At 37.5% G+C, this 22,972-nt stretch overlaps 1 protein-coding gene across 3 annotated transcripts in view; it reads right to left on the bottom strand.

The window, feature by feature from the left end:
• The window catches only part of KLHL2 (kelch like family member 2), a 79,896-nt gene that overhangs the window by 5,290 nt on the left and 51,634 nt on the right, over positions 1-22,972 (bottom strand). For all 3 annotated transcript variants that reach the window (XM_045831724.1, XM_045831725.1, XM_045831726.1), the window contains 9 exons: positions 22,631-22,793; positions 17,060-17,169; positions 12,709-12,825; positions 11,145-11,294; positions 5,863-5,980; positions 3,448-3,645; positions 2,917-3,018; positions 1,556-1,684; positions 364-504 (listed from right to left, as the gene is read on the bottom strand). In XM_045831724.1, the coding sequence (XP_045687680.1) occupies positions 364-504; positions 1,556-1,684; positions 2,917-3,018; positions 3,448-3,645; positions 5,863-5,980; positions 11,145-11,294; positions 12,709-12,825; positions 17,060-17,169; positions 22,631-22,793 (1,228 nt within the window). The remainder of the gene's footprint in view (positions 1-363; positions 505-1,555; positions 1,685-2,916; positions 3,019-3,447; positions 3,646-5,862; positions 5,981-11,144; positions 11,295-12,708; positions 12,826-17,059; positions 17,170-22,630; positions 22,794-22,972) is intronic.

Below are 22,972 nucleotides of genomic sequence, written 5' to 3'. Positions count from 1 at the left end.
GTATATCTAGTACATGATATGTGGTAGGCACTCAAAATGTTTGTGGTAAGAATGAAAGAATTCAAGTATCAAATAAAGAGTACTCTTCTTCTAATTTAGTCTCTACATTCACCACCAAAACTAGCCACTAGGAGAAATTTTAAGTTAATGGAGGCATCACAACCCTCCCCATTCTGGACACCCATACTAAGCGTTCACTCTGTTGAACAGGATTATTACATGAGATTCTGTCTTTAAAGACCTCGTCTATTAGAGAATCCAGATCAGTAGAAGAACAATGGAAATATATGGTGATACCAGTAAATACTAGTAAAACTAAAATACAATTCAGATAAATTTTATAACTGTAAACTAGACAGATACCTGCATTTCTTCTGCACATGTTCATATCTGCGACCTGTCTCCATGTATTGGTGGTGGGATCATACACTTCAACACTTTTTCGTACTAAAGGACCATCATGACCCCCTACAGCATACAGTAAGTTGTTCAGCACACCAACACCTACAAAACAAAGAACCAAACTATAGTAGAGTAAAAGGGACAAGAGACTTGTAACATATTTGGGTTTATTCAAATGACTTCTAACTAGAACTTCTGAAATTATTATTCGTAGTAAAAGTGGATATTAAAAAAAGAAAGTGGACGTTAAAGTATACAGTCTAAGAAAGGGAAAGGAATAGAAAAGACAAATAAGAATCTCAATAAAAACTATTATTTAAAAACAAAGGTATGTCAAATAGTATAAAAATAATAGGTAGGTGAAACACAGAGAGGGAAGGCCATTAACAAAATCCTTTTGAAAACAACTTATATGATAAAAGCAAACCAGTGTTGTGGTGGAGAGACTGTCCCCTGATGTGACTGATAGTGGACCCTCTAGCCAGAACGAGATTACTTCTCGTAAATTCCCTCGGGGACTGCCAACCCCTCCCCTACAACCCAAATGTGCTGGTCCCTAGAGCAGGTCTTTGCCCCACCCCAGGCAGCATGTAAGGCATTTTCCCCTTACCTGGAGTGGGTCACAACGCAGTACCCCTACCCACCCTTCCCTGTCGTATATTCCCTTTAGTGCCTGCCACATGGCAGGGAGGACACCCAGGTCCTCTTGCTGCAGTCCAAGATGCACCTCATATGGAAGTTCCGTTAATAAACTCATAATGTAATGTTAGAATTGTGAGCCTCTTTCTTTGGTCTCTCAGCCCTGGGAAATTTTACATCACAAGTATTAAAGCACAAAATTTGTATGGATATGAAGAGGCTTGATTATTAAACAAGTTTCTCAATAAGCACTAAAACAAAAAACTTAGAATGCCAAATAATATAATTAAGTGAAACAGAGAAGATGCCTTTAATACAGCACTCAGAAATTTTACACAGTGAAATTTAAGTGCAACTTCCTACCACTACTTGTATAATTCAAAAGACATTTAAGAAAGTTATTGGAATCACTATATATTTTCTGAAAACATAAGAGATGTCAAGGAATCATTTCATTTGTTTAACTCTTTTCCATCATTTTGGGCTTCAGTTGCTAAGTGAGGTTCCTAGTCACCTGCTCCACTCCGTCTGGTACTCATTTCTGCGGTATAGGTCCACTCGTTTGTTGTAGCATTATAGCACTCCACTGTGCTGAGACACTGGCGGGAAGCTCCATCATAGCCCCCTACCGCATACAGCAAACCTAAACACGGAGTCACAAAGAAAGCCACATTCACAAAAAAGCTATTCTTTCAAGTCAGAAGATAATATATTTTCCTCCATTCTAAGTTTTCCTTTAAAGTATGACTGATTTTTATGGACGATTAAAATCTGACCCGATGGTGATATATATACATAGAGAGACAGAGATACCAAATCACATTATGAAGATCTGCAGAGTATAGATGATGATATTAATCAACACTTTCATCAATAATCTGACTGACAATAGAAAATACACTCAATTATGTCTTTGGATAACACCATCTGGTAAGTGAATACCACCCTGAAAAAAAGAATTAGGTATCAAAGATATCTTAGTAAATTTAAAAACAGTTAAACCAAAAGAAATGAGGTACCAGTAAATGCTACAACACGAATGAACCCTGAAAACATTGTGCTAAGTCAAAGCAGTCATTCACAAAGGACCACTTAGTGTGTGATTTCAATAGTATGAAATGTGTAGAAATGGGGAATTTGTGCAGAGACAGAAGGTAGAGTGGTGGTTGGTGACAGCTGTGGAAGATGGGGGTGACAGCTAAGGGGAGTAGGGCTGCTTTTGGGGGTAATAAAAAGTTCTAACACAAATTGTCATGGATGCACACTGAACTGTACACTTTAAGTGGATGAATTGTATGGCATGTAATTTCTCTCTCAATAAAGCTGTTTAAAAAATAGTGCAGAAAATTAAACCTGCAGTGGGGAGAGTGTGGCAACCCACAAATTTACCCAAGCAAAAAATAGAATAAAAGTCATACCAAAAAATACTTACAGCCTTTCTTAAATTTTGTTGGGGAACAAAGTCAAATACAGATAAATAATTGTGACAACCCATCCCTTAAATGTTAAGCAGCTCTTTGTATAAAATCCATCTGATTTGTCCCCCAAACAACTGCATTAATATCAGTTAACGGTTTTATGTGGGTTACATATGCAGAGAGACAGAGGGTGGGGGCAGAGAGGGAGTAAAGGAGTGGAAGAGAGGAAGGCTAGGGTGGGGGAAGGAGGGCCTTATACAGGTTAGTTTATACAGACAAGCTAATTATTTAAAAAAGATAATTAAAAATTTGCAACACCTACTTGGTTCCCCTTTGAAATGACCACTTGTTTCCCATTTACAGGACTGATTTTTAGATTATTGGAAGAACCACGCCCAACAACCAGGAAGCCACCTGTCCCTGGAAGTGTTCACTGGCAGGAAGCGCGGGCACCCACCTCCCACAACGCCGACGCCCACACTACTCCTCCTCGTGTTCATGGGAGCCACGTGAAACCACTCGTTAGACTTGATGTTGTACGCTTCCACAGACGACAGACCTGGAAGAAAGCGTAATGTCTTTCATTTCCTCCCCCAGGGAAAAAATGTAAGATCATTGTTCCTACATGTCAATATATTATTAGGGAACAATACTTCAGGTATGTTAAACTGGGCTAAAATTAAGAGAAAAATGATGGAATGTGAATATATCAATTAAGTGATAAATACGAATAATCTCTTTTCCAGAGGGCTCTTATCCAAGCTATTGGCATTTATTAGCTTTTTAAACTTAGTAAGATGACTGATACTGATGCCTGAGAAGGAAAATTTATATACTTATCACTCATATCACTTGAAGAAATTCTTGATGGAATTTTTAAACTTAATACCTTAAAACAGGTATCTCCTAATTGTACCATGATTTGTTCTATAAACATGATCATTATGCTAATTCTAACAGCAATGCAAAAAAATGAAAAGGAAATCACCTGTACTCCCATCAAAGCCTCCCACAGCATATAACAGTCCATTTAATACAGCAGCGCCCAAAGTGCTTCTCCGGTCTCGCATGTTCGCCACACTGGTCCACTGATCTTTCACGGGGTCGTAGGAGTCTACAGTGCGGACTCGTAAGGAACCATTAAAGCCACCTACGGCAAACACTAGCCCAGCCATGTAAACCATCCCTGCAAAAGAAATAAAGTGGCTAATGATGAATATGTGACCAAACTTACCATCACTACCTGAGGACTGCTTTCCAGTATGTCTATAGCTGTTGTCAGAATGTAAGTTATTCTTCAGAGAATCCTGACTGACTGGGTCCTAAGAAATGCTATTCATTAACAAGGCTATATAAGGACTAAACTGTCCTCTTCTTTAAGATTATTAAAACACGCAATGGCATGGGGTGAGATCCTATTTTGACTCTAGGCATTTTCAAAGGCTTATTTACAGACTTCAAAAATGAGCCAGCTCCTGTAACCTGGGCACGTCTCCCATGGCTTTCAATTTTGAATCTTCTACTCTATATGTTTATACTTAATCTGGATAATGTGCTCCGAGTTTGTCAGGTTAGTGGGCTAAATCAGGAGTCAGTAAATTATATCTTGCAGGCTATTTTTGTAGGACCCATGAGCTAAGATGTTTTTTACATATTTAAGTGGTTAAAAAACAATTAAAAAGTTCATGACACATAAAAAATTATATGAAATCCAAATTTCAGCATGTATAAATAAAGTTTTAATGGAACACAGCCCAACCCATTCATTTAAACACTGGCATTTTAGTAATTGTAACAGAGACCATATAACCCACAAAGCCTAAACTACTTACTCTCTAAGTCTTTTTAAGAAAAAGTGTGCTAACCCCCAGGCCAGTGAGGTGGTAGGTGATCCCTGGACAGAGAAATCATATTGTTATACTATGGTTTTCAGCCCCCTTTCCACTTTTCTGAGCTTCCTCATGTTGTGTCCTTATTTGAGAAGCTCCTCTCACCACCCACTCTGCTTTCTTCAAGTTTCAAGCCCCAAAGTTCCACATAGAAGTTTATGGTTTACTTAACAGTAATATACCAATACTGATTTCTTAGTTTTTGATAAGTTTCACAGTTATGTAAAGAAAAGAGTATACCAGAACTCATTTTACTACCTTTATAACTCTTCTGTAAGTATAAAATTATTTCAACATAAAAAGTTTAAAAAAAAAACTTGTATGTACACACACATACACATACACAAATAATTTTGGAGTAAGACTTTTCTAAGCAAGAAACAAATGCTTAAGTCTAAAGATAAAACTCTGAGGTACAGGACTTCATAAACTGGTAAAAAATTTATATGGCAAAAATAACTTTAGTAAAATCAAAAGAAAAAAGGTTAATACGCATAAATATTCACAGCATATATGATAAACAAAAAGGTTCCTTTCCTTAACATATATCTGTCAAATGAATAAAACAATAAAAAAATGGCAAAAATCATGAGCTGACAATTTAGAAAGATGTTACCTTTCCTCATAATCAAAGAAATACAAAGTAAAATGAGATCATATTTTTCACCTTCCAGATTGGTAAAGCTCAAAATATTGAATTACAAGGTGTTGTCAGGAGTGTAGGGAAAACAACATTTTCATATTTTAAGGTTTGTGTAATAACTGGGGAATCCTTTTAGTTAATTCCAGTTGTGGAGTTTTATACTGCTATACTAGCATATGTACATGATGATGTATGGTAAGAAATTCATTGTAGCATTGTTTATAGCATAATGTTAAAAACAATTTTAATGATCAATTAAAAACCAAGAAAAATTATACTATATCCAGACCTCCCTGCAAAAAATATTAGACAGCTCTTAAAGAATGAGGTAACTATGCGGATATGTAACAGTCTCCAAGCTACACTGCTCCAAGACACTACCATGACAGAAATGTTCCATGACCTTAGAACTCACTTTGCTGTGGGAGCTATGAATAATGGATCCTCGTTTGAATCTCAGGAAGAATCCTTAGAGTTTGCAACTGCCTTTTCTGATTGCAGTTCTGCTACATAATGTCTATTTAACAACAGTTTATAAAGTGGGCACCTAGAAAAAAGCAACTATGGCTTATAACTAAGTTGGGAATCTCCTAGAACTAAAGGTCCCAACCTAAAGAATTCCTTCTCAACCTGTCAGCAGCAGTAATTAAGAAAATATCCAGCAAATTCCCAGCTACTGCACCTTACATTGGAGAATCAGAAAGATTTGTGAAAGATGAAAACAGTGCCCAACCCCATCAATGAGCTGTATGAGGCTCCTGAATCACGGTTTAACCACCAGTTATCAAAGCTTTGCCAATGAAGATTCTTCTGATTCATACAAGACCTGAGAGCAAAGCTCCCTGTGACCCAGCACCAGGGAATGGCTTACCTGCCCTGCATCTCCTGGAAGGCAACTCTGCTACCTGGTGCCACCGTTCTTCTTTGAAGTCGTAGCATTCCACACTTCTGATGGCCTTCGGTGCTTGGCCCCCAACCACCACCATCAGCTGGAAGGGCAGAAATGTAAGCACCTGAACAAACAACCATTGCACACTCGGGGATTTAAAATGTTTAACAAAGACACTGATGTGGAGAGTGTTAGGATGAAGATGGGAGGGCGAGCTGGGGGGAAACAACCACCTGACCAACATTTAATAAACATCAACAAAAGGGGCACAAGTTAGAATTCAATTCTATTCTGTAGCACATTTAGTCAAAAATAAGGATTTCAGAAACTAAAATAAGTTTCTGATCCTTCAAGCAAAAGCAGTATTTAAGCCAAAAAACAGCAGGCAGTCAGCACTGGCAAGGCCGCAGTATGTCATAGGGCTCGCTAATAATCAGATCCTGGATTTGTAATGATCAGGGATTAGATCTCCGCAATCTAGGAGAGCACACAGAAGTGAAATTTATGTTAGTGGGCAGGTGAGGTGAAAAAGACAGTCAGGTATTAAAAGAGAGCTGAAAGATGGGGGATGGGACTATTGAAAAAGGAGGAGAAATTCAACTGGAGTTCACAAGAGAGCACAGATCGCTGGATGTCAAGTAAAGAGACCTCCACTGATGCCCCACAAATAAATGAACAGGACAGATAACAGAGATACTACAATTCATAATGAATGAATAAATGAATGCACAATAGTCTAGGCCGAGAACAAATGAGGTCTACACATTTCTTCAATTTTACTCAGTCCAACAGCTATTCACTAAGTGCGTATCACCTGTATTTGTCCAGAACTGTGGTAGTATCATACATAAGACATGGTCTCTACCCCTCAAGGGCTTATGGATCTCACTAAGGAAACAAGACCCATAAAGGAATCCAAGAACAATACATAATTATATATGACCAAAAATCTACATGATTACTATAGACATTAATTGCTACTGATCAGTGAAATCTTCTGGGAGTGGGCGGGACCTTGTGAGATAGCTGGAATTTAGTAGTTAATGTGTTTGTCTCTGAGTACAAACAGGCACACTTTGGCAACACTAAACACATAGCCTTTGAATCAGAAGAACATTAAAGTTAATGATGTCATACATGGAATACTGTAAAGAATGACAAAGGACCTTGGGAGAAGGATGAAGTGATGACAGGAAAAAAACAGATGTTCAAAAGAAACAATAACAAAAAAATCAAAACAAACAAAAGAAGGAATGACTCACACATTTCATAAAGGGGAGGTTCGTACCCTTGACTGAGCAATGAACCTACCTGAACTCGGAATCACAGAAAGATGCATACATAGAAAACGTCAATCCTGAATCACAGTAAATCCCAAGTTTCCAAAACAAAGCCTGTTTTAGTAATTTATTAACTGGAGAATAGAAGGAATTTTACCTGTCTTAAAAAGAAGACTGAACACAAACTGATTACATAATTTTTTTCAGATCTGCCACTCTTCTAGTGTTGAATGAAAATACATAAAAGAACAAAAAAAAATCCACAATACCCTCCCATCTATCACCAAAGGGGGAAAAAATCACAGAAGTAAAATATACAGTGAGATGAATCCTGTATGTAGGGATTTATATAAAGTCTATCTGTGTTTAAACTTCTAAACTCTGCCTGGTGGTTAGACAAGAACTGACAGAGATTTGGTTAACATTTGTGATTATGATAAAGATCAATTGAGAAAAAAAACTTTTCAAAATAATCCTTGAGCTGCCTGGCTGGTATAGCTCAGTGGATTGAACATGGGCTGCAAACCAAAGGATCGCTGGTTCGATTCCCAGTCAGGGCACATGCCTGGGTTGCAGGCCAGGTCCCCAATGGGGGATGCATGAGAGGCAACCAACACGTTGATATTTTTCTCCCTCTCTTCCTCCTTCCCTTCTCCTCTTTCTGAAATAATTAATAAAGTCTTTGAAAAAAAAATCCTTGATAAATAACATTGGTTTAGATTTCATGATTCTCAAGCTTTGAATTTCACAATTTCCATGTAGAGTTCACTTTGGCAACATCAGAATGAGGGCGGAAGGGAAAACATGCTACTGAGTACAGAGAACAGTGGTAATATCTGTCCTGTATTCACTCAAGAGAAGAAAAATGAGGTGAGGGCTTGGGAGTCCAGGAATCAGAGCTAACAGGGACAAAAAAGAATGTTTAATGGGAAGACAAGAAAGCTGGGCTCTTTGCATGAGACCAAACCACTGCTAAAAGCCACTGTGCCACGACATCAGAAGAGGTGCTCATGACTTGGACACCCAGGTTATCTATAAAAGACATCTGATCTCATTTATAAAACACCAAACTAATGACGCTAATGTAAAGAAATAGAAAACCAGGAAGACCTTTTGTATGGAAAAGTTAAATGTGACATGTTTAAGAAAGGTAAGATGTAGGAAGTTAAATTCAAGTGACTAGCCTGAAACGTAGGTCAATTAAACTTTATTCTTTTGTTTTCTTCACATAGTAAATATTAGTTTAAAAACTGCCCCCTTAAAAAAATCAAGTTCCATAATTTTCCAGTTGCAAATCTCAATATCCTAGTAAAACATAAAAATACATACAAAGAAACAATATAATAGCATTTATAAAAATACAGATTCCAAAGAGGAAAAGCCAAGAATAAAGTACAGTAGCAAAACATACATGGCTTTTTGTTACAATGTCCAAATCCAAGATATCTTACATAACCTCAATACTGTTTATTGAGGATGCAAAACTAATGCTTTAGGTATAAAAAGAATCATTCATGCAAATTAGTATAAGTCCACAGAATCAGAGCCTGTTATAAAAGTACTAGGTCACTGCTGTGGTAGAAATGTTATCAAAATGATGCAACACTTTCCTTAGCATTAATGTCACATTTTGTCCGGTCTGACTTACTACTATGAAAAGATGCATCATTATGATGAAATATGTAAGCTTAAGAAAACATTTGTTTCATTCCTACCTACATACTTAGAATTCATCTTGAATATAACCACTCTGGAATGACCAATAGTGCTGTTGAAAGAGCATCTAACAAAAGCACCTTTTCAAAAATACATATAGATGAATAAATTTTGAGAAGGATGGTGCAAATGCAAAGTCAAAGCAACAGTGTATTGCTCTCTGCCACTCCTCATGCCTAGACACCCTGACAGAGCAGAACGAAAGAGAATCTCCATGGATGAGCATGACCACCACAATGCACAAACTGAAGAATTGAGAAATCCAAAAGTATAGCAGAGTTAGAAGCACCACTCCAATGCTACAACCAGAGAAGCCCAGAAACAAGGTCAACTTAACAGATGATCACAGCTCGACAAAGGAGAAAATAAAATACTTGGGGAATTAGTTTCCATCCCAAAAGTCTCTGCAACATAGCTGACGATAGATAAGCCAAAGAATTCAGAAGAGGAAATATACAAGGTAAAAAGAGATATTTTACAAAGAAGAATTGTTTAAAAAGTATTGAAGACAAAACAAACTATTTAAAAGAAGCTGAAAAGACTAGCATAAAAGAAGTGGTCATTTAAATGAGTTAAGGCTATAAACAATTTCTATAAATCTATTTTTATGAAAGCAAAAACTGACACCAAATAATATGGACAAATATGAAATAATGAAGACTTATAAAGATGGCTACTTATAAAAGCAGGTAAAGGGTACTTGGAAATGTAAACACTTATAAAATCAGCAGACCCAGATGGCATGCATACTAAGGTGTTAAGGGAACTAGCTCATGTACTTACTGAGCCACTTACAATTATTTTTGAAAAATCTTGGAGAACTGAGGAGAGATCAGAAAATTTAAAAAAGGCAAATACCAATTTTTTGAAACAGGGTAGGAAGTGAATGCCTTGTAAGTACCTTTAAAGAGACAATAACTGTAAGAATTTAGAATATTTTGAGAAAAGCATTCAAACTTCTAAGATCCAACAACATGTTGAGTAACGCAGAGAGAGATATTTAAAAAAAGTCACGCCAAATTAGAATCTATTTCACCCTGAACCTCATCAGACATTATATGCCAAATCACTTATTTTTGGCTTAGATAATCAACACAAGCACATGAACTGAAATTTTCTATAAATGGGCTGTGTCAGTGAGTGTATATTTTTAATGTGGTATCACCAGGGAGAGTATTGAGGTCATTCTAAATTAAAATATTTACTAATGATCTAGAAAAAGTAAATAGCACACTGGCAAATATGCTGTTAGTTCTAAATTGAGAATTGTTAACACTGGGCAAAACAGAAAAAAAAAAAAACAATACCATACCAGTATAGATTTGAAGCAATTAAAAATGTAGATTCTAAAAATAAAACTTGAAAAAACACTAAATAAAAGTATTAAAGTGAAAGAATTTAAAAGACATAATATAATGGAAAGGACAGATTAATAACCAAAGATCAGATAAGAAAACAATGAATAGTGGAGTAATTCTTGTTTCTTAATCCATCACTGCCCCACGCACAAAAGCTAAAAATAAATACATAAATAAAAGCATTATATCATGAATCATTCTGATCAGACCAACACAAACTGGTGCTTAGAGTGTTTAGTGTTGGTCTTCTAGTACCATAAAGATGCAAAGAGAGGAGGAACTGCAGACAGACAGAAATGAGTTTTTCCATAAGGAAAATTAAAACAGTGAAACACAAACGGCTTCAACTAAAAACACACAGGTAGAATATGGAAACTTTCACACAGGAAAATATGAACACTGGAGATCTGGAAAGTCATATGGGAAAACCTACACTGAAATGGCTATATAGGATGTGTGGATGAATCATCAAATAGCATATAACAGGGAATAAAACAAAAATACACTAAACAAGCTATTTTATCATTCTTAGCTTTAATATCTAATTTTATAAAATTACTTGGTTTTCAGATATTACCCAACCCACGTGGCTTATAGAGAAATCTTTCTATCTAGCCTGATTTTCCCTTCTACTGTCACTAGAAATAATAAAACTCAGAAGGGACAAAAACCAGCTGCCTTCTATTGCAGAAGAGTGACATCAGGCAGCTTATAAAAATTAAATGAACCAAACAATCCCCACCCTCCAGAGACAAAAATAATACAGAAGTTGAATTATATACACAGAAAGGAATTCCTAGGTACACTGTCTGTTGCAGGGAATTAAAAACAATAAAGGATGGAAATTCAGATGAGTAAAAATAAGAGCCTTTCAGATGAGGTAATAACGAATACGAACTATAGATCCTACTTTGGGAAGATTCATGGGTGTCCTCAGTCGGGTCCGGACACTCTTCATTAATATACGCTGCTCTGTGGGCAGCAAATGATACTTCATGGCTTCAATGAGGTAATCTTTGCAAGCACTGCTGTTCTTGACCAATGCTTCCTCTTCCACCCTCTGTGAAAAGAAATTACACAACCCCATGAGGGGACAGCTACCTCATGATAATACTGACAAAAGACCCAAAAAAAAAGAAAAAAGTAAAGAGAAGAAAAAAACAGCAGTACCTATCCTCTATAATTCAGTCTAAAAGTTACAATTAGAATACCACTAAGAGAAAAATAAATGAAGCCAAAAAATGCTCAAGTATCTATCTGGTCTGCAGAAAAAAACATGTAAGTAATAAAGAACTGCAATGAAAATTACATACTTCAATATCAGCTACAGAATAATCTTTGGATAATATTATATCCACCTATTTCTTACCTTTAAATATCAAGCCAAACAAATGAAAAACAAGGAAATAAAATTTAGATGAGTCCTTCAGGTGGGAGAGGTAATAGTAATAAATTAACGACAATCTTTTTCAAACTCGAGATGGCAAATAAAATATCCAGAAAAAGGATTCAAAATACTTTATAACAATGTGCTTACACCACAAATAAGTCTTGTTCTTGCTATCCCTGACCTCAAAGGCAGAGGAGGAATTTTTTCTGTTCATTTTCTTAACAGCAGAGTACCAATGATTACACAGATCATAAAAAAAATAGTGAGACTTCGAGAAATCCTAAAATGCTCAGATGTAATCTCTTAATGAAATGTTTCTTCAAATGGTTTTAATTATAAAAATGTTGAAGTGTTACTAGTAGGATGCTAATAATAAAAAAGTAAATTTAAAATTTGTTTAGAGACTACTAAAGATCCATTTGCACTTACTTATTTTAAACAACCTGGTTTTTCTCAGTTTAGAAATAAAGATAGCAATGAAAATGAGTGCCACTGTGAAATTACCAAGTAGAATTAAACAGTAATTGAACAGGATGTCAAAATTCCACATCTGCAAGCCAATCAAAAGAGGCCATCAAAAGGAAAACAAGTGCCCTGGCTGGCATACCCCAGTGGATTGAGTGCGGGTTGTGAACCAAAGTGTCCCAAGATACAGATCCTGGGTTGCAGGCCACGGCCCCCACAACCGCACATTGTTTCTCATTGATTGTTTCGCTCTGTCTCTCTCTTTCTCCCTTCCCTCTCTAAAAATAAATAAATAAAATCTTTAAAAAATTTTTCACTTAAAAAAAAGGAAAACAAGGGATGCAGAGGAGAAAGGCAGAGCCACAGGTGCATTTATTTACATGTGCTTAAATGACCACAGATGCCACCCTGATAAGCTCTAGGACTTGCTCAACCAATCAGAAATACGGGGAAACAAATTTCCAAGGATGGGGATGGTCTAAGAGAGAGCAGGTGCCAAGGTCCTGCATCCCATGGATCTGTATCCTGTAACTCTTACCCTTGGGGAACAAAGATCTACATGTGGTCAGCCCAGTGACACAATGTTACATGTATCCACATATTCTGTATATGCTTTTACCTGAACTAAATATTCCCGAGGGAGCAAAGGTAACCGTACATGTTCCATCAGCCGAGCCATAAATTCTTGCCTTACATCCTTGTCATGGTTTACCCAAGCTATTACTGCTTCAAACACCTTGCAGAAAACATGGAAAAAGGAAAGTAAGTAATGAGTTATGTACCAAAGTAACTGAATAAAATATAATGAGACTATATTTCATAACACAACTTTTGCTAAGATATCCAAGTTTAAATCCATTGCTTATTTTTTCCTCAAAATTCTGACATGTGGTATACTTAAAAGGCCATTCAATTTCCTTTTTTCATTTGGTATTTAGTAAATACTTTATTTTTTTCTGGACTTATTGAGATACAATTGACATAATATTGTGTAAGTTTAAAGTATACAATCTTAAGATACTGATGTGATACATTGATATATTGCAAAATGATTACCACTGTACACCTACATCATGTCATATAATTACCATTTCTTTTATGCAGTGAGAACATTTAAGATCTACTTTCAGCAACTTTCAGGTATATAATACAATATTTTTAACTATAGCCACGATGCTGTACACTGGACGCCCAGAATGTATTCATCTTTTAAAACTGGAAGTTGGCACACCTTGACCAACATCTCCCCACTTACCCTGCCATCCCAATCCCTTGTAACCTTCACTCTACTGTTGAGTTATTTAGATTCCACAAACAAGTAACATCATACAGTATTTGCCTTTGCGTAACTTATTTTCACTTAGCATAATGAGCTCAAGGTCCGTTCCATCACAAAAGGTGGTATTTCCTTTTATCTTGGGGTTAAACAATATCCCATGGTGTTTATATACACCACACCTTCTTTACCCAGTTATCTGTTGATGGACTCTAAATTGTTTTCCCTGTCTTGGCCATTGTGGATTATACTGCACTGAACATGGATGGGAGTACAAATACCTCTTCAAGACCCTGTTTTCATTTCCTTGGGACAGACCCAGAAATGGAATTGCTGGATTGTTTGGTAGTTCTCTTTTATTTTAATAAGTACTTTAAGAGTACTTTCATATATTTAGTGAGCACTTTTTATTTGGTATTTATTAAGTATTTCATCAAGTACACTACCAAATCTTCCTGAAACTGAGTGGTAGCTGTGATATAATCTGATGATATATGATGACTCACTACTAACAACCTTTCCAAATTAAATTTGCCTATATTTTAAATTACAACTCCCTTTGGAATAAAGCACCCAAAATAATAAATCAAAGTGATATTCTAGAATGAAATCACACATCCTTATAACCAACTCATCTTTGGCTTTTTCTCTAGGCGTACAAACAAATGTTGGACCATACACTTCTAAACTGAGGGTGTGCAGAATAGATAAAAACTCTCTTTTTTGTGTTTTAGCTGGCGTGGCTCAGTTGGTTGGAGCTCATCCCACAAACCGAAAGATTGCAGGTTTGATTCCTGGTCAGGGCACATGCCTAGGCTGAGGGTTCAGTCCCTGGCTGGGGTGTGTACAAGAGGCACTCGATCCATGTTTCTCTCTCATGCCAATATTTCTCTCCCTTTCTCTCTCCCTCTCTTCCCCTGTCTCTAAAATTGGTACGTATGTCATCACGTAAGGATAAAAAAGAAATACTCTTTTTTGTCACAATAGAATATATTAAAATGTAATCGTTTGAATTAAAAATAATTAAGGGCATACAACTTATAATATATACCTATGAAAAGCTAATAAACATGAAGATAGGATTTGACTATATAATTTCCTTCCAGACTGATGAATATATAACCCAATAATCTTTTAAAAGGTTGTAGAAAATGTTTGACATGTAAACAGATTACTGGAAGCCAAGAATAGGTTATTCTGATGCAGGAATAGAACCAGAAACTAAAAATAATCTACATTATAATTAACATGCCTCTTTAATTCATTGTCAACAAATATTTACCAAGTGCCTTTATATGCCAGGTGCTAGAGACGAAGAGAAGCCTATCAATTCTACCTACTATTTCTCAGCTCTTCCTTCTTTTCTCCACCCATTTCTACCATTCCCCATCAGATCCTATCGCTCATGGGTATGACTTCAATATCCTCCTACATTACCCCCACTCCACTTTCAGCCCATTTTGCACATTGCCACTGTGATAGCTAGTCTCTAAAGATGGTCCCCTAATAAAGGACATCTGGTTTCCACATCTTATGAGGAAACCTCCCACAGGGAATCTAAGCTATCTTTGTGTAACCAATAGAATGTGGTGGAAGTGGCATTGTGTGGCTTCTGACATTGAGTCATAGCCTTTTGGTGTTCACATTGGTCTCTTGAAATGTTCATTTGAGGGAAGCCAGAGATCATGTAAGAAGTCTGATTACTTGAGATGACCAAGCTATGAAAAACCTAAGTTAGCCACAGAGAGAAAGAACAGAGGAGGGGGCAAAGAAAAGAGAGGGACAGGGAGAAAGAGATACCAAACAACCCCTAGCCTCAGAGGCAGACAAGTTAGTGACAGAAGCATTATGGATACTCCAGACACAAGATGCAATGTGCAGAAGGGCTATAGCCCCAGTAGAACCTGGCCAAATATCTCCAGCCTTCAAGCAACCCCAGCTGACACCCCCTACACAATACAGCAGGGGCAAGGATCTCTACATGCCCTGTGTGAATTCTGGCCACAGAATTGTGAGCATAAGATGGATGTTTTATGTCACTACATTTTGGGGTGGCTTATTATGCAGCAATAGAAAATCAGAAGAGCCCTGGCTGTTATAGCTCAGTGAATTGAGTGCTGGCCTGCAAACCAAAAGGTTTCCGGTTCGATTCCCAGTCAGGCACAAGCCTGGGTTGCAGGCCAGGTCCCCAGTTGGGGGTGTGTGAGTGGCAACAGATCTATGTATCTCTCTCACATTGATGTTTCCCTCCTTCCTCCTCTACCTAAAAATAAATAAATAATAATTTTTTTTTAAAGAAGAAAGAAAACCAGAAGAGCCTTCATGACATTTCTATAAGACAGGTATGCTGATGGTATTCTCCTATTGCTTAAAACCTCTTAGAGGTTCTTCACCATTAGTATGAAGTCAATTTTCTTTAATAAGGCAGAGAAGACATTTCATTACATCATCTTCCCATCTTATCTCCTACCACTCTGCCAAACATATTCTAAACTCTAATCTTACTGAACCAATTGCATGCAATTACTCCTTTCACACCTCTTTATACCTGCATGTTCTGTTCTCACTACTGGAATGCCCTTCCCACTCCTACCCATCCTTATTTCCATGGCAAACTCATAGGCATTTTTAAAAACTTGGATATATCTAGGCCAAGCTGAACTCCCATTCCCATCACCATCACAGGAATGATTAAATCTGCTACAGTATCCAGCATTCTGTAATCATTTACACCACTGGCCGTCCCTCTAATCTATGAGCAGAGAATTCTGTTTTGTTAATCTTCTCATACCTAAGACATTTGGCAGTGTCTGGCACACGGTAGGCACTCTATACATGAGTAGTAAATGTGAACAGGAATGCCTTCTCCTCTGTATTTCTAGAGTGCTAAGATTATATACCTCACAAGTAATTTTCAGATATTTTTTCATATGGTAAACATTAGAGTAAATGTGTCTTTCTAGCCTTAGGTAGAATGAATATCCCTGAGGAATAGAACTAAATTTTATACAACTTTACATGCAAGGCACACAAAAGAAAAGCTCCAGTTTTATTTCCTTCAAACATAGTGTGTTCATAAACTTTTGTGCCCTGATTCACATGGGTTACAAAATCTATCCAATGGAGAAAAACCCACTAAAAGAAGCTGTTCCCTCCACCTATATGAAAGGTGTAGGTGGCTGACAAGGCAACCTGAAACATGGAGAGACAGAGCCCTGGTCAGTCTAGGGTGTGAGTAACAGGGGACCAGTCTAAAGCAAGAGCATGATCAAGGATGTTCAGTCTGGAAGCGGCTAAACTTAGCCACCCAGGGTAACTGCTTCCAGCTTACATGATGGTAAAATTACTCTGGTTTGAGGAATACTGGATTTAGATCAGAATTCTTATAGGCATCTAGCTGTGGGAAGAAACCTGCTTGCAAAACAACACTTGTTTCAGATAGTTTCATGTGTGTGAGCTCTTGCCGTAGAAGTCAAGTACAAAATTCTAATGTGTAACAACAGTTTAAGGAAACCTCAAGATAAGATACACAGTAATTTACACAGGCAATCAAGTCAACTATCTGAGTTTCTTAACTTCCAGATCAAAGATCACCAGCTGGCACTACACATACAGGATCACAAAGTTACAAAAGAAAATGAAAGAAAGAAAAGTACTATATCACTGTACACTGGGGAAAGAAATGTATACTTACCTTCTCTTCTGAAGATATGGTAAGTTTGTCACTTGAGATTAAGCTGCACACTTGTTCAATGCCGAGATTGAGAAATTCTTCGCTAAGTACGACATCTGCAAAATGTTGCTCTGTTTGGAGGTTAAAAAGAAACTCTATTAACACCAACATTCCATTATCATAGTTTCAAACTGCTTGAAAAAGAAGAGGCTTTTCTTTTTTTAATTTTTCATCAAAGATATTATTTATTTATTTTTAGAGAGAGGGAAGGAAAGGTAGAAAAGAGAAACAGTGATATAAGAAATGATTGGTTGCCTTTTGCATGCACCCCAACCTGGGACCATAATCTAGGCATGTGCCCTGACTGGGAATCAAACCAGAGACATTTCACTTTGCAGGACAATGCCCAACCGACTGTGTCACACTGGTTAAGGAAAAGAAGAGGTTTTTCTTAATCTAACCCAATAATAAAAAAAGAACTGAACTTCCTCAAGGCAAATGATCTCAACATTAGTTCAAAGACCATTCGATGAGAAATGGAGAGTCTCTTCAAAAAATAATGCTGGGAAAACTGGATAGCCACATGCAAAAGAACAGAGGAGGACTTTTAAGTTGACTTTGGTGACCTATAAGCTCCAGGAACTTTAATATCCAAACCTCTTCCCAGACTTCGTTTCTTTCAATAAACTTTGTGCCCCTTTATATTTCTGGAATTCCAATATTTCACAAATTGGTCCTTTTTATGGTATCCCATAGGTCTCGAAGTCTTTCTTACTGTTTTTCAATCATTTTTCTTCATTCTCCTCTGACTGGATAGTTTCAAAATTCCTGCCTTCAGCCCTGGCTGGTGTGGCTCAGTGGATTGAGCATGGGCCTGTGAACCAAAGAATCACCAGTTCCATTCCCAGTCAGGGCACATGCCTTGGTTGTGGGTCAGGTCCCCAGTAGAGGGCATGTAAGATACAACCACACATTGATGTTTCTCTCCCTTTTTCCTTCCCTTCCCCTCTCTCTAAAAATAAATAAAATCTTTTTTTTTAAAAAAGAGAGACATATTTTTTAAAAATTCTTGTCTTCAATCTGATTCTTCTGCTTGAACCAGTCTGCAAATAATGCTCACTAATGCATTCTTTATTTCATTCATTGAATTCTTCAGCTCCAGAATTTCTGTGGGCTCTTTATTTCTCTTTGTTAAACTTCTCCTTTTGTTCATGTATTCTTTCCCTAACTCTGTTGAAGTGTCTTTCTGTGTTATCTTGCAAGCTCACTGAGTTTCCATAAAATAGCTATTTAAATTTGTTATTGGGTAAATTGTAGATCTCCATATCTTTGGGTTCAGTTACTGGAAGACCGTGGTGATCCTTCTGTGGTGTTATATGCCTTTCATTTTTATCTTCCTTGGAGTGTTGCAATGCTGCCTTCCCATTTGAAGTGGCCACCTCCTCCAGTCTTTACTAACTGCCTTTGGGGAGAGATACCCTCCAACAGCCCTGCCAGAGATTCTGAGGCTTTCTCTGGGATTCAGTTCATCAATCTCTATTAAAACATGTAACCTGCAAATGAACTCAATTTCATAAATATGGTCTGATCTAGGCAGAACAAAATATAATCATCGCTTTACATCTCTTGGGACACAATTAATTACATTATTGATTTCTGTTGGACATATTGTATTATCAACTAAAACCCTAAAGTCTTTGAATTGATTTGGTCAATAGAAGCCTAATACTTGTCCCAAAGCCAAGAAGAGAAATAAATGCTATGGTTCCCTACAAGTTCTAACACTCTGTAATTCTTTGATTCTGAATACTGTTAGTTTCTAGGGGGAAAAAATCACATATATAGCTCCAGCAGTTCCGTTAACACAAACAGTTTTGGTGAAACCTCAAAATAGCTCAGTCCAACTGGAAAAATTGTCAATAAAGAAGAACAGAGAGATTGCATGTAGTTTGCTATGGCATAAATTAGGACCATAATGCGTGCAAGAATATAAACATGATTAATTCTTTTAAGAAATGTCATTTAAGTCAGCACAAATTCAATCAAGAAGTGCTATACATCAGTGTTGGCTGGTGTGGTTCAGTGGATTGAGGGCTGGTCGGCAAACCTGCACACCAGTTCCTAGTAGGGGGCGCGCAAGAGGCAACCACACACTGATGTTTTCCTCTTCCTCCCTTCCCCTCACTCTAAAAATCAATAAATAAAATCTTTAAAAAAGATTAAGTAAATTTGATTTTTAAAAAAAGAAGTGCTATATAGCAAATGCTTTCACAGTTCTTCAAAGAAAAGCATCTTCTGTATCAATCAATTAACATTGCAATAGATCCCTGAATAATCATCATCTATTCTTTAGTATGCATATCACATAGTCAGAACTAGTAATAACATTATTAAAACCACTATCTCAACACAAATTTCTTTCGAGAGGGCAGCTTTCAAAGTCATAAACTTGTTTTGACATATGTTTACCCCGAGCAGTGATTCCTAGCCTACATTACAGAAAAGTGGGCAAATGATTGAAGTAAATGATGGCAGAAGACAGTTATGGGAACTACTTTTACAGAGAATGAGGCATAATCTGAATATACTAAATTTGGGTGTGAGTTGACTATTACTGCCCTGTAAATTCCTTGTAAGCAGAGGTTAAATTGTACTGAGCCTGTCACCCACAGCAGTTTGAGCAGTTTATATGCAGGCACATAAGGAAGGTAGTTCTCAAATGACTGACCCTTGGGTCTCAACTGACCAGCCAAGAGACAGCAGGGAAACTGGGACCAGAGAGCACAGATTTATGAAGAAAAACAAGTACTGGAGAAAGAAGGTAGGAATATGTTCAGCACAAAAGATGAGACCTTGGAATTTCAAATACCAACAAGGTACTTCATGCTCTGGGATTGTGGTTTAAGGTGGCAAGTGGATTTATGGAGGAAAGAGGATGGTCACAAGAAACTATGAAAGGGGATCTCAAAGGAGGCAACAGAACAGATCTGGAAGTTGCTGGGGGCAGAGGAAACCAAGTGTAGTGGGAAAAGGCAATCTAAGTGACAAAGACAGAAGTATGCCTGAAGGCCTAGAGAGACAATGGGCTGCAGAGAGAATGCTGCAGACTGAGAACCAGCCAGCCAGTGCAGAACTGAGGATGGTGACAGTGACAGAACAATGGTCTGGAGGTGATAGGTACCTTTTTATCCAAATCCCCAGTGAGTCAGGGAATGGTTCCTTAAAGAAAAGTGCCCCAACATGCAGTTTGGGGGAAAAGCCAAGTTTCACTTAAGACAAAGGAAGAGGAGACACACATGTAAAACCTGGACATATAAAAAAAATTTGATCAGTATGCAAGCCTAGAGGAAAAGCTAAAAGCAGAGCAGTGTGGAGTGCCTGGAGAGGCCTAGGATGTATAAACAGATTACCAGGGTTAGGAGCAAGAAGAGAATGGGTCCTGACAGGTGTGGCTCAGTGGGCTGGGCATCATTCCCGCAAACCAAAAGGCAGTGGCTCCATTCCCAGTCAGGGCATGTGACTGACTGCAGGCCCAGCTGAGGCAACCTACTGATGTTTCTCTCACACACAGATGTTTCTTGTTCTCCTTCTCCCTCCCTTCCCCTCTCTCTAAAAATAAATAAATAAAATATTTTTAAAAGATAAAAAGCCAATTTTTCTTTATAATTTTGCTGAAAGTGACAATAATTTTTCCACAAAAAAAATCTTGGCATAATTACAAAGAAGAACTCTATAAACTAAAATATGGAGGTGCTCTAATTTTGGTGAAAACCTGTTCATATTTTGTAGTATACTATAATAAGTTTAAGATTTTAAATAAAAGAAATAACAAAATCTCTGTCCTGGAAGCACAGTAAATGAGTTGTTTCTAGTTGAGTAAAGCTGGAGTTTTACTCTAGCTTTTACATGATACATGAGTACATCATGTAAGACATATGTATGGACATCTTTTGCAGTAATCCTGCCTTGTTCGTGCTCTCCCCAGCCCCTCTCCCTATCTCTTAAGAGCCAGTAACATTTATCAAGCACTTTGGAGACAACTACCAGCCCAAGACAGATATAATGTTAGTGGTTGCTTTATGCAGGAAAAAAAATTACCAAAAAATATATACGCTTCCTTGGTTTTCCTAATATAAATCACTTAAAACAGGCACATTGTATGTAGCAGTTAATGGACCTTATGAATTTAGAAGGATTATTTCCCATTTGCTAAAAAACAGAATCAGTTACATGGGAACACATCAATGGATTCAAATTTGTCTTTGATTTTTCTTAAATTGCCTCATCCCACTCAAAAGGATTACGTGAATACCATTACACATTACAGACATTCCTCAACTTACAAAAGGGTTGTGTTTCTAAAAGTTCCTCCATAAACAAGCTTTCTGGAACTTGTATCACATTTTCCTACTGAAACAATTTTATAAAGGGTAGTTAGGCTAATCAAGCCACCTTATAGAAATCTATAAAGCTCAGATTTACTAGACCTACTGTGTTTTACTGAAGCATTTTTTGTTTCCAATTAACCACCTTATACCATTATTTCTCTGACAAATGCAACAGAATTCCATGAATACTTCACCTTTCCAGTGCCCTGCATGTGCACACGTGTGCACACGCACTCCCACTTACACACACATATACCCCTTACCCAGGTCTACAAGTCAGAATGTCTCTCACTCAGCAGAGTAAACACGAGGGAGCAGAGTTTGGACGAGGGGCTCCCATCTGAAGGCTGGAAGAAGTAGGGGTTCCAGAGCTCACTAAGGGGCAGGGGTCACGGAAGGTCCTACAGTCACTCTCCCTACTGGAACTCAGCCACAGAGGACTGATGGTGGACTGTAACTTCCACAAGATTTACCTTCCAGAAAGATGGTTAAGAAAATAGAAAATTCCTTAATCACTTTTAACATATATATTTTTAAATGTTTATAAACTCAAAGCAAAATAAGTTATTGGTTACTTCTGTGTACTTTAGCTACCTCCAAATCCATAATGAGAATCTCTCTTCCGCAGCTGAAGAGACCAGGAACCTCGGGGTCCCACATAGCACCAAGGTATGGCTTCCTTAACAACAGCAACAAGCCCTCCCTCTGCCACAGATACCAGGTCCTGGAAACCACTGTCTAAGAGAGGGCTGCCTATATAGAATCTGCTTTTCTGCTCCACCCAAATGCATCCAGATCTCATTACTTTGAAAATTTTTAAGCAAGACGATTGTTTTAATGGATTTAAAAGGAGGGTGTAAAAAGCCACAGAGATAAAGTGACTTCATTTCATATGCAAATACTTTCTTATATGACTATTTGAAAATCTGAATGAAAAATACCCAAGGATTCAATACTTGCATAAAACTAGCTATTCTATTACTTAGGCCCAAAAACAATTTACAGTGGGTTTTTTTTTAAAGTTCAGAATTCATGAGCATGCTTCAATGATGCAGTGCTACCATTATGTTTTTAATGTACATGTATAAAGTCCAGATCCAAAAGCAGAATACAACTTTCCAAAAATCACTACAGAGTCATTTCATAACTCAAGATTTCTAGACTCCTCCTGGTCTCTAACTCAGCAGAGGTCTATTTGACTTGCCTGCATAGGTGTTGGCCTTGTTCAGGAGATCTGTGCATGCATGCATATCAGCAAAAGCCCGGATTCCTAAGCAGTTGACAGGGTGAAGCTGAGATTCCAAAAATTCACAGCAAGTCTTCTTCACATCCTGTAACTGTAACAGGCCAGCGGCTGGGAGAAGCACCTGCAACACACAAGGAAGCACGGTTAGGGCACTGGCTGGAAAAACACTGTCACTATTTATTGTTTCCACACAGGGCACAAGAGGTCCAGCCATAGCTTATGACCTGCATCCAGACATACACAGAAAAGTAATGTAACAATTATTTGCAAAAAAAGAGTGATACCTCTTCACACACCCCG

This window comes from Phyllostomus hastatus, unplaced genomic scaffold (assembly GCF_019186645.2).
Source record: "Phyllostomus hastatus isolate PE091 unplaced genomic scaffold, TTU_PhHast_1.1 phas_contig_159, whole genome shotgun sequence".
Lineage (NCBI taxonomy): Eukaryota > Metazoa > Chordata > Mammalia > Chiroptera > Phyllostomidae > Phyllostomus > Phyllostomus hastatus.
This window is presented reverse-complemented; position numbering and strand designations above follow the sequence as displayed.